The 13,860-nt window shown below is 35.6% G+C and overlaps 1 protein-coding gene across 1 annotated transcript; it reads right to left on the bottom strand.

Annotated features, from left to right (window-relative positions):
- Window positions 1-10,939: 10,939 nt before the first annotated feature.
- Window positions 10,940-11,296, bottom strand: LOC145243802 (protein CFDP2-like). Its single transcript, XM_080106833.1, has one exon. The coding sequence runs from the start codon at window positions 11,294-11,296 to the stop codon at window positions 10,940-10,942; it is 357 nt and encodes a 118-aa protein (XP_079962959.1).
- Between the last annotated feature and the right edge of the window lie 2,564 nt (window positions 11,297-13,860).

The following is a 13,860-nucleotide window of genomic DNA, read 5'->3' as shown; positions in this document are numbered from 1 at the left end:
ATAAATTTTAATGATATAACATTTTTTTAAAAATTGATAATTATAAAAAAATTATAATTTAAATAATAATAATTAAACAATTGTAATAAATTTAGAAATTTAATTAAATTTTATCATTTTAATAATAATAAATTAAAATATTTAAATATATTTAACAAATTTAATAAATTAAATAGTTTTACTACATTTAATAATTAAAATACTAAAGAATTTATCAATTTTAATAAAATTAACAATTTTAATAAATATAATAATTATAATAAACTTGATTATTTAATTAATAATAAATTGAAACAATTTTAATAAATATAATAATTATAATAAACTTGATAATTTAATTAATAATAAATTTAACAATTTTAATAAATTTACATATTGCAAAACATTTAAATAATTATGAATTTAACTATTTAGATAAATAATTTTAATAATTATGAATTCATCAATTTTAATAGAATTTAAAATTTGAATAAATTTAATAATTTTATTAGTAATTAATTTTTACACTTTTATATATTTAATAATTTAAATAAATTTAATAATTTTTTATGATTTAATAATTGTAATCATAATAGATTTGCCAATTTTTTATAAATTTTCCAATTTTGATGATGATAATAATAATAATAATAATAATAATAATAATAATAATAATAATAATAATGAATATATCAATTTTAATAAATTTAGAAATTTTAATCAAACTATTTAAATACATTTTATAAATTTCATAAATTTAATAATTTTTGAAAATTTAATTATCTTAAACTAATAAATTTTACAATTTTAATACATTTTACAATTTTAATAAATTTAATAATTTTAATAAATTTACTAATATTTTTAAATTTAATAATTTTAATACATTTTAATAAATCTAACAATTTTTAAAAAGTCAATAACTTTTATAATAAGAAATTGATTTATTTAAATAAATTAGAGCAATATTTATAAATTTTATTATTTTTATAAACTGTATAATTTTATTAAATTTGATAAGTTTAATAAATTAGATAATTTTAATAAATTTAATAAATTTCATAAATTTAATAAGTTTAACAATTTTAAGAATAATAAATTTATAAATTTAAATAAATTTATCCAGTTTATTAAATATAATAATTGTAATAAATTTAAAAAGTTTTTATTAAATTTAGTAATTTTAATAAATTTAATAACTTTTTGAAATTTAACAAATTTAATTATTTTTTTATAAATTGACTAATTTTAATAAATTTCATATTTTAATCAATAATTCGTGGCGTCCGTTTGACTTGATAGACAACCTGCAAAGGCTGCTGAAGACTTACGCAATCCGGACCCCACCTCTACGACACTGAGTCGACTGCTTTGTTTCGGTGACGACTAGAAACGATACTGATATAAGCGGAGACCAAGAGCACACACAAAACCTGGTATTCATAAATGGTTACCCATTTTATACAAACCAGATTTAACGTAGCTTGATTGGCGATCTACGGGGGACCTGTGTGTCAACGTGATTATGCTATAAAAAAAAATGGCGTATCAACCCAGATGTGGTACCAAAACACAATGCACGAGTGAACGGTAGCTTTTTAAAGATATAGGAGACTGGCAGGTATGAGAAGTTTCATAGTCCAGTAAAAGGAGTCCATCTTCTTTGCAGCAGACTTAGCAGTGTCTCCTATGTATTACTTCTAATTCATGTTACTTGTTGTTTTGGGCCGGTAAAGGTCCGGAAGAAAGACACTACACGATATTTAATGAGAATGAAATGTATTGAAAATAACGACAAATAAAAAGAGTGATTATACGCCAGCCCGATTATCAAACATGCATAACTATGCATAACTTGTGCATAACACCTGGAGGCATATTTTTCCAGAGCAAGAGTAAAGTTCATTGTTATCCGTTAGGTGGGCACCACACCACATGTAAATGTTAGACCGAAAATCTCATTATAAATGGTAATCATTGGTTGATAGAATTCTCCTAAATATTAAAAGAAATGAGCGTTATCACCGTCGTATTATATGTAGCCATTCATTTTTTTATCCTATTTTACTACAAACTGAAGAACATTAACGTGAATATGTGAATATTTCACTTGCTCATACGTCGAGAATAGATGTGGTGTCATCAGCAAATATACCCATATTTGATGCGATTGCATCAATGAGGTCATTTATGTAAATCACAAATAATAGTCCAAATATAAACCCCTGGAACAAATCCACATTACTCTATATTGTTTGAGTGTACAGCCATCGGTGAGTGGTTTGTGGAGTCCAATGTGAACCACTGGGCAAGTAGTTCAGCCTTATCAGTGGTTCTCCAAGCGTCATCATGCTGGTTAGATAGTCGGAGAATTTTTAATTGAGGATAATTTCACCACATTATAATAGGTTGCCATAATTTCTGCAACTCAATGCGTTTTCTGGCATACTTACTGATATGATGACGTGATTGGAATATATATATTGTTGAAGAAGCTTAGCGATCTTGCTACACTTCGAGTAAATCTGGTATGTCGCCATATGGAACGAGTGTTGTAGTCCAAGTCTTAGCGTGAGACGCGTACTTTTCGACGTCTCCCTCAAGATGGCTTCACAGTTGGTACTCTTGGCCAATTACAATCTTGCAAGGAGGAAAGACCCGGATGTACTTATATTCATTACACCTAGCCCCCCCACCCTTGAGATAAATTTCTCCGTGAAATTTAGTTTTAATATCTTCACTATTTTAGAGTCTGAATATAATTTCTTAACCATTTTCTCGAGTCTTGTTTTACTCAATCTTTGACGTGGTGACGTTTGACACACTGGCATCTCTGGTCTTGAGTTCGAAAATATTTCCATTGGAGAACATGACATTGACAGAAATTTCAAACAAGTTACGTAGGACTTCCATTGGAATCTCATTTGTATTTTCCATGACCTCTCCAATGTGTCTGTTTCTCAGCTGATTCCAATCTCTTTTGCACGGGAATTTATTTCCTTTCTTCTTCTTCTTCTTCTTCTTCTTCTTCTTCTTCTTCTTCTTCTTCTTCTTCTTCTTCTTCTTCTTCTTGTGCATGTATCTTCTTTCTTGTGTATATAATAAAAGAGGCGCAGTTTTTCCCCTCTGGACCAAAATGTCGTAGATTTTTAATAACAGATGCCGAATAAAAATTTATTATGTCAAAACGTCCAACTCGCGTCTCATGTAACTTTGCTACATCGTTTTATACACATTTATTCGCTAAAGTTAAATCCTATATTCAATCCGAAGAGAGTCATCATCACTATTGCCCAGATCTACAGAGGAAGTAGTTCGTATTTTCCCTCCTCCTGATATGTCCTCCCACTCTACCAGTAAAAACGGGATCACAATATAGCCAATATATCTATTTGGACCTGATACCCTTATTAACTGGACTGAACACTCATAAACATACAACTACGATTACACGTCATTATTCAAAATATAATGATTTCTCCCCAGTAAACTTTCACCGATTCTCATTGGCTACGACCACGAAATTCTATTATTCCGATTTATACACAAGAATAACAAAAATAACCCCGATTCAAGATGGACGCTCAAACGCCACACACACAGAAAGATATATATATATATATATATATATATATATATATATATATATATATATATATATACATATATATATATATATATATATATATATATATATATATATATAGATAGATAGATAGATAGAGAGCGCGAGAGAGAGAGATAGTCAGACAGAGAGATAGAGAGCGAGATAGAGGAAGATAGTCAGACACACGATAGCGCGAGCGAGCCCAGCGATACATAGACAGGTAGATAGAGAAATAGAAAGAGAGAGAGGGAGACAAACAGACAGACAGACAGACAGAGACAGTCGAGCACGGTAACGAACGAGCGATAGAAAGAGAGAAAGAGAGAGAGAGAGAGAGGGGGAGGAGAGAGTCGAGCACGGTAACAAACGAACGAGCAAGACAGAGAGAGAGACTTATATCGGTTTTGTTTTCATTCGAACAGACTAAAAAAACATTTGGAAAAAGATTACACACTTTTTTTTTTTTTTACTTTAGACAAAAAATTCCCGTTGCTTAAAAACAATGCGCATAAAATTTTACATATTTTCAAACATTATACATTTTTTTATTTGAAATCTTATGCATCGAACTTTTCATAATTTATGATAGGAAAAAGTATGCTGGCACAACATTCTTTATTTTTTGAAAGTTGCAAAATTATTTTTTTTTAAATTTGCTTTACCTACGATATTTAGGACATGTTTTTAGAAAATACTGTCGGGGCTTCTTGTGACTCTTTTGTCTCCCAATTTTTCGTATGCTAAAATTATAATCACGTAATTACGGCGTAGCGACAATAAAATAAACCATTCATTCAAGAGCCGCTTTTAATTTAAATCATTGTGAATTTATTCAAACGGTCCTTTGTAAAAGAAATATATAAAATAAAGTGGTACTTAGGCACTTATGTTACCGTGCTATTTTTTAAATAGAATTTTCAAGGTAAATTCAAGTTTTACAATATCTTTTCGTTTATTAATTTGTTAGGTAAAAGTAGAGAATAGCTACAATACACATGCCAGTCCGGTAACATAAGTGTATGCAACTGAAAATAAAATACTTTGTTTTTTTTTTTTAAATAATTACAAATTTAAATCATTAGGAATTTATTCAAACGGTCCTTTATTTCGCTAAGTCAGTCCCTCCCTCAAAAAAAAAACAAAACAATATAAAATGATTATATATATATATATATATATATATATATATATATATATATTAATATATATATATATATATATATATATATATATATATATATACATTCAAGTTTTACAATATTTTTTTGTTTATTAAACTATGAGGAGAAAGTACAGATTAGTTACAAAACACCCTCCTGCTCGGTAACATAAGTGCATAAGTACCAAAAGAGTGATTTTTAATATCGTATTCAGTTTAATCCATAACAAGCGGCACTTGAATGAATGGGTTATTTTATTGTCGCTACACCGTAATCACGTGATTAAAATTTTAGCGGATGAAAATTGTGAGTCAAAAGAGTCACACGATCGCATTTAAATTGCCTGCAAATAAGTAGTTTTGAGGCTAAAAAAAATCATTATCGTTTCCCTCGTTATTTGTTAACTATTTGCGTTTACATGAAAAAATACCGCATTATCATTGTCCACGATTAGTTAATTTTTCGATTACTAAATAACATAACTTCTTTTTTTTTTACTGTTTTGTAAAAAATCCGTTGGGTTAAATAAAGGTGATTAAACAAAAAGTTATTTTATAGAAACTACAGTTGCGAAATTATTAAAAAACTAAAAACAATTTTGGCTTGCATACGGATCTGTGACCTATTTGCGTTATAAAAAGACTAATATTTAATAGAAGTTTTCAGTCAATGTAGTCACCGACGTTCCCTTTTCTTTCTTTTTTACTATTTTTTTTCTGGGTCAACGAACACCTTATAACTAAAAATAAACCTTAAAAGTCAACAAGGATATCTCGCTTGATGTAAACATAAGTTTCTTCTACATTTTCACATGAACAATTTGTCTATATTCTAAATGCCTCACACACTTTATACAGGTAAAACGTAAGAACGTTATTATTGAACATGTAATTATGTTATTATTAAATTTTAAGGTGGAAACTCAGATTACTTACAAAACACTCTCCTCTAATATGGTCAGAATGGCTTTCAAAATAATGGAATTTTTATTTCAGCAACAAAAAATGAATAAGTACCCAACATTTACATTTATTTTTTACGAACGACACTTCACACCCAAAACATTTAAAAAATTTTCGAACGACACTGCACACCCAAAATTACAAGGTTGGTTCATAGTATTTGCGCGGGGGGATCATGAAAACGGTTATCAAGATTATATTTGGGGCAGATATTTTGACAACCTGTCCCCACAAAATGGGGCGTCTATTCCGAAAACCGTTCTTAACAGGGGTAGGTTGGGTGTCTATTCCATAAGCCATTCTTATCATGAGGATGTTGGGAGTTTCTAGGTGGATGCTCTGACGAACTACAAGCACTTGTGCCCCTCGACGAAAATACCCCCGACAAACTCAACAAGCAGCAAAGTCCCACCCCTACACAGTTTAGATCCCTAGATGTAAGAAAGCCTTTTACTCTAATAGCTTCTTCCCCAGAACTGCAGGACTTTGGAATTCTCTTCCGGTTTCCTGCTTCCCCAACTGTACTGACATGCAGAAGTTCAAGTGTAATGTGAACATCTTGCTGCTAAACTCCCTACATAGTATCCCTGGAACTTATGTCCCTGATAGTAGCCCCTACATCAAAGTTACAATGTACCTTGTTTGGGGTGAAAATGTAATTTAAAAAAAAGCCGTTTTTAACATGAGGAGGTTGAGGTTTGGGGCTCGGGTCTTGGGCAATAACAACAACAGCCGTATTTAACTTTTTACGAGGGCGAGGGGCATGCTTCCACCGGGCGACGCCGATTAGCGGGTCCTGCTAGTGTTATATATGACCTGTTACATTCTTTTAGTTACTATTCCTTTTTCCTAAAACATTCTCCCAACCCTAAAGTTTTTGAAAAAACTTTGTACCCTGGCCTATAGATTTCGATTATCGGTTTATTTATTGGTGGTTTCTTCGCCAGCATATGCAACAGCCTGTCAAGCACAAAGCGTATTTTTCTCACGGACATTAACTCTACTTGCGATAAACGTGACGTCGTTTTCGGATTAGGTGTTATTCGTTAAACTGACAAAAAGTTTTGAATGCTTCTTTCATTTGTGTCAACTACTTTGGAGCTCGTTTGAATGTATCCGCAAATTTTCTGCCATTCTGTTCGATGTTGGATGCCAAACTGGCAGTGTCACGTGTTCAATGGACAATGATTTGCAGGATTCCTTAAATTCTTTCTCCATAAACTGACCAAAGTTTTCGGAATTCCAAAACGACTAAAAATTCCATTAAGTGCATTTATCGTATTTGTTGCGTCGGATATCTGCATTCAAACATTTCTGGCCACAATAACCAAGTAATACGATCCACTTATGAGCCCTGCATAGTCGATATGTAATTGAATTCATAACACATCGTTTTTTGGCCATGATTGAATTTTTACCGATGGACCCCCTTTCTGCCAATTGGCATCTCCTGCGTCGTTTCACCACATTTTCTTTGTCTTAGTCCATCCTAGGTCAATACGTGTAAATTCTCATTAATGATTTCATTCGTGAAATCCTAAGATGGCTCGTATGAATTAGGTTGAGTATTCTATTCTGCAAAGTAGCTGGCATTCCAACTCTATCTCCGTATAGAAATACCTCGTCGCATATAGAACAAGGTGATACACAATTTCCCTTTTAATTTTTCTCGTTCAACCCGACTTGCTTTATAATGTTTTTCTAATGAAATAATCATTCTCCATTACTTATTTCACATCCTCCAGCGTTGCCGGAAGTCCAGTATTGCATAAGAGGTCCAACAATTCACTATAGTCTCGTTGAGCTGCTATAACTGTTTTTTTTCGAGTAGTTCCATATATTTAGGTGTCAATCTTGATTACCTATCGGCGTGACGAAGGTACATATTCTACTTGAAAATTATAATTTAATAGAATTACACCCAATCGTTGTAGTCGATTTGCTGTGGCACTTGTGTAGCTTTTTTTCTAACCAAAAATTGTATATCAGCGGTTTGTGGTTTGTTTGCAAAATAAACACCTCCGTATAAAAATCAGTGAACTTTTTTTACAGCGTAAATTATTGCTTGACTTTATTTTTCAATTTAATTGTAATTGCAATCCGTGAGCATTAATGTTTCTGAGGCATATGCTAATGACTTTGAAGATCCGTCATCGAATTTGTGAAGAAGTACAACACTTAATCCCTCATTACTAGCATCTCTCATTAGAATATTTTTTGAAATGTGCTAACGGTGGATCTGCTAACAAACAGCTTATTATTTTTTGAAAGCCTATTCGGATCCTTCTGACCATATCTTTTTTTTTACAAGGTAGTCACCACTTATCAAGGCTCGGGAGCCAGTCGGGGATAAGGGTTATTGTGTGTACAGTATGTTAGTGTTGGAGATTTTATAAAGTGTCTTACTTAAGGGGGCGGTTCATTAGGAATTTGTTTACATTGGACTTAAAGACATCCAGGTTGTAGTCAGGTGGGAAGCAGGCAACCGGAACAGGTTCCACAGGCGTGCCCTCCTAGGAAAGAAGCTTTGTTCATGAAATCTACGTTTTGATTTTGGCACAGATAAGGAGTGGAGAAAATTTTTGACAGTGGTTTCAGCCTGATGGGTGTTTACCGTGAAACATTGGCGAAGAGGGACCAGAGATTGGAGTTCAGACGAGCACCTGCCATGGTAGTAACGATAAAACAAAGACAGACTCGCAATGTCTCTCCTGTGGGAGAGATTTTGCAGGGAAGAGAAAAGAGCATCACCCACTCAGCCACGAAGCCTATTTTGTACTCTGTCAAGGCAGGATAGGCTGTTTTTAGCAGCTCCAGCCCAGATGTGGCAGCAGTACTCCATCCTTGGACGTACTTGGCTTTTATACAGATAGAGAATTGCACCATGGGTAAGATATCTTCTGGAGCGGTAGAAGGATCCTACCATTTTTCCAGCGACCTTGGAAACTGACTTGATGTACGTGTTTCATTTCAGGTCAGGAGTAAAGGTCAAGCCCAGAAGCTTATCAAAACATGGAGCTTCCCCTAGACGAGAGCCATCCATTTCAATTGATGCCAGATGGGGATCAGAGCGTTGATGATGTAAAGATAGGAACTTGGTTTTAGATGCATTAAAAGTAACCAGCCACCTCCTCCCCCACTGTACCACACGCTCAAGATCAGAGGAAAGAGAATCTGTCATTTACGGCCTTTGATGTGTTGTCATAGATGGTCGTATCATCAGCATAGATGTCAGCAAATGATTTTAGCATGTGTTTTGGGATATCATTGATGTAGATCAGGAAGAGAGTTAGGCCCAGGACGGACCCCTAAGGGACTCCAGCATTAATACTGTGGGGCCTCTGATTTCTGCCCATCAACCACTACTCTTATGAACCTATTAGAGAGAAATGATTTAATGATTGAGAAAACATTTCCAGTGATAGCGTAGCTGGAAATCTTGTGAAGTAGGCCCTTATGCTATACCTTATCAAAGGCCTTCGATATATCAAGAGCAATTGCCCTAGAAAGGAAACCTTGGTCAAGAGATTCACTAATCCTATGAGATATAACCGTTAGCACATCTGCGGTCGATCTTGCATGTCACTAAGAAGGTTGTTTCTGCTGAGGTGGTTGACTATTTCTTCATTTAATATGGATTCCAGCAACCTACTCATAACACACAGGAGACTTATTGGTCTGTACTGAGAGGGAGATGACTTATCCCCTGAATTCTTAAATACAAGGCATACTGATGAGGTTTTCCAGGGTGTTGGAAAGAACTTCTTAAGGCAACACTTAAACAGTTTTGTAAGTATGGGGGCAAGTTCTGGTTGGAGCTTTTTCAGCACTATAACTGGAATGCCGTCAGGGCCAGTAGCTTTACTGGAATCAAGATTATTGATTAGCTTGGCGACCTCACGCACAGATATTTGTTTGTTGCAGAGTGTGTTGTCCATTATAGGAGGAAATATAGTTGATGGCCTTCGTCGCATAGGGTAGAATTACCTGCAAAGTTCTTGGCAAATAGTTTGGTCTAATCTGATGCTGACGAGATGACCTCAGGTCCATTGATGATGGTTGGGATAGAACGCGCGCTTCTGTTCAGGATCCTGTTTGCTATTTGCCAAAAACTGGTGGGAACCAAGCCGCTGTTCAGCTACTTTGAATTTAAAGGACTGAGCATATAGCTCTCTTGCATTTTTTATTACTCTTTTGCAGTGGTTGCTGGCAGTCCTGAAGGCAGCTTTAGTCTCAGTGCATCTATTACGTTGGTAGCTATGGAAAAAAAGCGATTTCTGTGCGCGATGGAAGCAGCACATTCTGGGGAGAACCATGGCTGGCTGTTAGGTTTTTGTTGGAATTTTTTGGATGGTATGAATCGGTCTATGCCTACAATTAACCATTCGGTCAGATCTGGAGATATCCTTTATGCACTTTTTTTGACTAAATTGTTGAACGGCAGTTTCATATTATATACTTTTTGACAAGCTTCTGGTCTTGACCTTTACTCTTGATCTGAAATGGAACACGTACATCAAATCTGTTGCCAAAGCTGCTGGAAAAATGGTGAGATCCTTCTATCGATTCAGTAGGCGGTGGCCGATTTCGCGTGTCCGAGAATTTTAGTTTCCTCCTCCCTCACTGTTTGAATCGCAGATGGCTTCTCAGACCAATCTGAGCATGGAATTTGCATGGGCAGAGGAGACAAGGATTTTTCTTGCCTCTTGATCTCCACCAGTCTTCTTCTTTCTGCCTCGTATCCTTTGGTATCATGTATGATGGATTGGCGCCACGGGCACCGATCCTGAGATGTTGTTTACCAGATGTGAAGATCAAATCCGGTGTTTTTTAGGGTGGATTTGAGTTGGTCCTTATATCGCAGTAGAGGGCGGCCGATAGGTCTTTTTCCTGTGCCTAGCTCTGAGTACAGGATTTGTCGAGGGAGCCTGTTTTCATCCATTCTGAGGATATGCCCCAACCAACGGAGTCTGTGCTTCATGGTGGTGGCCTCAATACTGCAGCTTTATGCTCTCTCAAGAACGCTTGTCTTGGTTACATAGTCATACCATTTGATGTTCAGTATAGCTCGAAGTTTTTGTTGGTGGAATTTTTCGAGTTTAATGAGATCACTTTGGTACATAGTCCAGGCCTCGCACCCATACAAAAGCGTAGGTATAAAAATCGCGTGGTATACCATGAGTTTAGTTTTTATTGAAAGATGTTAGTTTTTAATGTAAAGATGCGCTTTGTCAATTTACGTTTGAGTTGCATTTACCAAGTCCATGCTTCCCAATGACAGAGTTCCAGAGTTTATGGTCTTTCCCCACTCTCACGTTAAAGTCGCCCAACAGCATTAATTTGTTGCGTAGTGGGGTGCTGGTTATAAGCTTGTCAAGCTGCTGGTAGATTTCTCGTTTCACTTCACTGTCGGCGTGTAGGGTTGGTACATATGCCGAAATGACAGTAATGAAGTTATCAGAAGGCAGTGGGACTCTAAAAGACATAAGTCTCTCATTTACAGCTGTTGGTGTGAGCTGATGATCATGCACGATATGTGACTTTACAGCAAAGCCAACTCCGTGTATTCTGTATTCATCTTTATCCATTCCCTTTCAAAAGAAGGTGCATCCTGAGCCCTTTTCTTCCAGCTTACCTTCCTCTAAGAGTCAGGTCTCGCTTAATGCAACAATGTCCACGTTAAGAGCTGCGAGTTCCTTTGAGACTAGGGCAGTTCTTCGTACTGTCTGTCCGTGTCATTGAGGTCTAGCAGGGTTCTTATGTTCCATGCACCAAAGGTTAGATTTGTGGATTTGTTTTTTGAATTTTTCTGGTTTCGACTGCAAAATAGGGTGTACCACTGGATGCGGCTTTCCAGTCAGGCACAGTTGTGACTTCCGATTTTTATCCCACATTTTCAAGGGGCTTCCCTATTTAGGGTGGGCAGCGATTGTTCTCAATAGTCGTAGACGCAGGACTGATCCTCCGCATAGTCACAGTTCCAAGAGAGGGCGACCATCACGCGTCCACCGCTAGCGTGCAGGTCCAGACTAGGAGCTCCGAGTTTCACCAAAATCTGCTCCATTCGCCCTTGTCCCATCGCCTCTGGTCGTGTCGTAGAAGAGAGAAAGAGAGAGAGAGAGAGAGGGAGAGAGAGAAAGAGGAAGTTAAGCAGTAGAAGAGAGAGAAAATCAAACCAGAGAAAAGAAGGAAAAGCCATTGGCATATGAATTTGTTTAGGGTGGACATCAACTTGCCAGGAGGAAACCCACACACTGTGGCTCCCAAACCTTCCTTCGCGACACTTGTGGGGGTGACGTGCGATATTAGGGAAAGGGGGTTGCAACGGACAGCCGGAAAAGAAAACAGTTCGTTTGTTTGTGAACCGCCTCATAGCCATTCCGTCTGGCTATTGGGATATTTTAAAGTCAGAGTTTTCCTTCTGTTAGCCTTATCCCAGCCAAAGGACCCGCAAGGCAGCGGAGCAGGGGTTGGTGGTGTGTCAGGGCATGTCCACACGATTGATGGGCCATGTTATAGCACCTCTGGGGCCCCCTGCTGCTCCGAGATCCCCTGACATTTTAGGCAAGGCACCAGTATCCGTATGTGGCCACGAGGAGGCCTGTCAGGGGTCTTAACACTGGAGAGGCTAATTATATTGGCAGAGAAGGCTTACGCATTCTGTTTCTTATTCATCTAAACGCTAGCCAGCAGCAGAAGCTGGAAGTGAAAAGCATGCAAGCAAGAACTTAGCACTAACGCTGCTGCACCAGACGCATCACAGTGCGCTGTGTTTCTATACACATACATACACACACACTATATATATATATATATATATATATATATATATATATATATATATATATATAACTACGTCATTTACTCACATACAAATCTTTAAAAATATACGAAAGTATAAATTTATGCATAAACTTTAAGTATTTACTTAAAAATTGCTTAATACGTAGGTAGAGCTAGTTAGTAAGTTATAAAATATATATGGCGATAAGCTACGTTGAATATTCCGCGTTTCATCCACTCTAGGACTCTTCAGGCTTATGCGCATAGCTGAAGAGTCCTAGAGTGGAAGAAACGCGGAATATTCAGTGTAGCTTAATCGCCATATATATTTTATAACTTACTATTTATATATATATATATATATATATATATATATATATATATATATATATATATAAATGCTATAATTACTTGCTATTCCTAAGAAACCCTGGAGTTTGGCAACGCTATCAGGTGCAGGTATGTTCTTAATAGCTTCAGCCTTGGTTATTTTCTTAATTCTCTATGATATGCCCCACATATTTTATCTTCTTTAAGATGAACTGACATTTTTCAGACCTTGTCTGTTTGAATGTTTGTCGGTGTTAGGAATGGTCTCTACTAAACTGCCTTCTCAAATGTTGGCCTACAGACGTGAAATTTGATATATAAGGGACTTAGACATGTGGAAAAATTCGATTTGGTTTTTAGCCGGTAAAAATAGCTGCTAAGGAGAACTTCGCTCACGTAAATAAACTAAATTTGTTATTTTTATTCATGCGCAAATTTACATTCATGTATTTAACATTATTTTAAAAATATTTATATGTATATGGACGGCAATGAATACGACTTGTGAGTTAAATTTCAATTCTAGCTGATGGCATCAAAGTCATATTTGTTTTTAACTTTTGCAACCACTACTATATATTGGGTACAATATAATAATAAAAAAAGCATTGGCTCTAAAAATAATAAATATGAAATCTGCGTGAATTAAAATATCATATTTAAGTGTATTTTACGACCGGACAATGCCGGTGGGCCTGTTAGTACAATAAAACTCATAACTTCAGTCATAGAAGCCGTAAACACCTTTTACGAAAGCAGCATATTCCTCCCATTCATTTCGTATGAATCAGACGATTTTATCGCTGGCATCAGTCTCTTCGATATTTCCTTGTTAGAATTCTTTCTAAAAAGACAATTGATAATTCCGAGAAGGATCTCTTTAACGTGGCAAACATCCTCAAAAAGACAGGGCTAAAAATGTAGTCTCCAATTTAATAGCTCACGTACTATCAACTAAGCTTTAGCCCCTGTCCCATCGCCGCAATGTTGCATTACAAATACTTTAATGGAATGTGTTCTGACGGACTCATAATACAAG

The sequence above is a fragment of the Euprymna scolopes genome, chromosome 22 (assembly GCF_053919585.1).
Source record: "Euprymna scolopes isolate OS-2025 chromosome 22, ASM5391958v1, whole genome shotgun sequence".
NCBI classification, from domain to species: domain Eukaryota; kingdom Metazoa; phylum Mollusca; class Cephalopoda; order Sepiida; family Sepiolidae; genus Euprymna; species Euprymna scolopes.
The sequence above is the reverse complement of the archived record's forward strand: the minus strand, read 5'-3'. Positions and strand labels throughout refer to the sequence as shown.

Excerpts from the sequence above, each read along its gene's own strand:
- LOC145243802 (XM_080106833.1), bottom strand. The coding sequence starts at position 11,296 with ATGGATAAAGATGAATACAGAATACACGGAGTTGGCTTTGCTGTAAAG.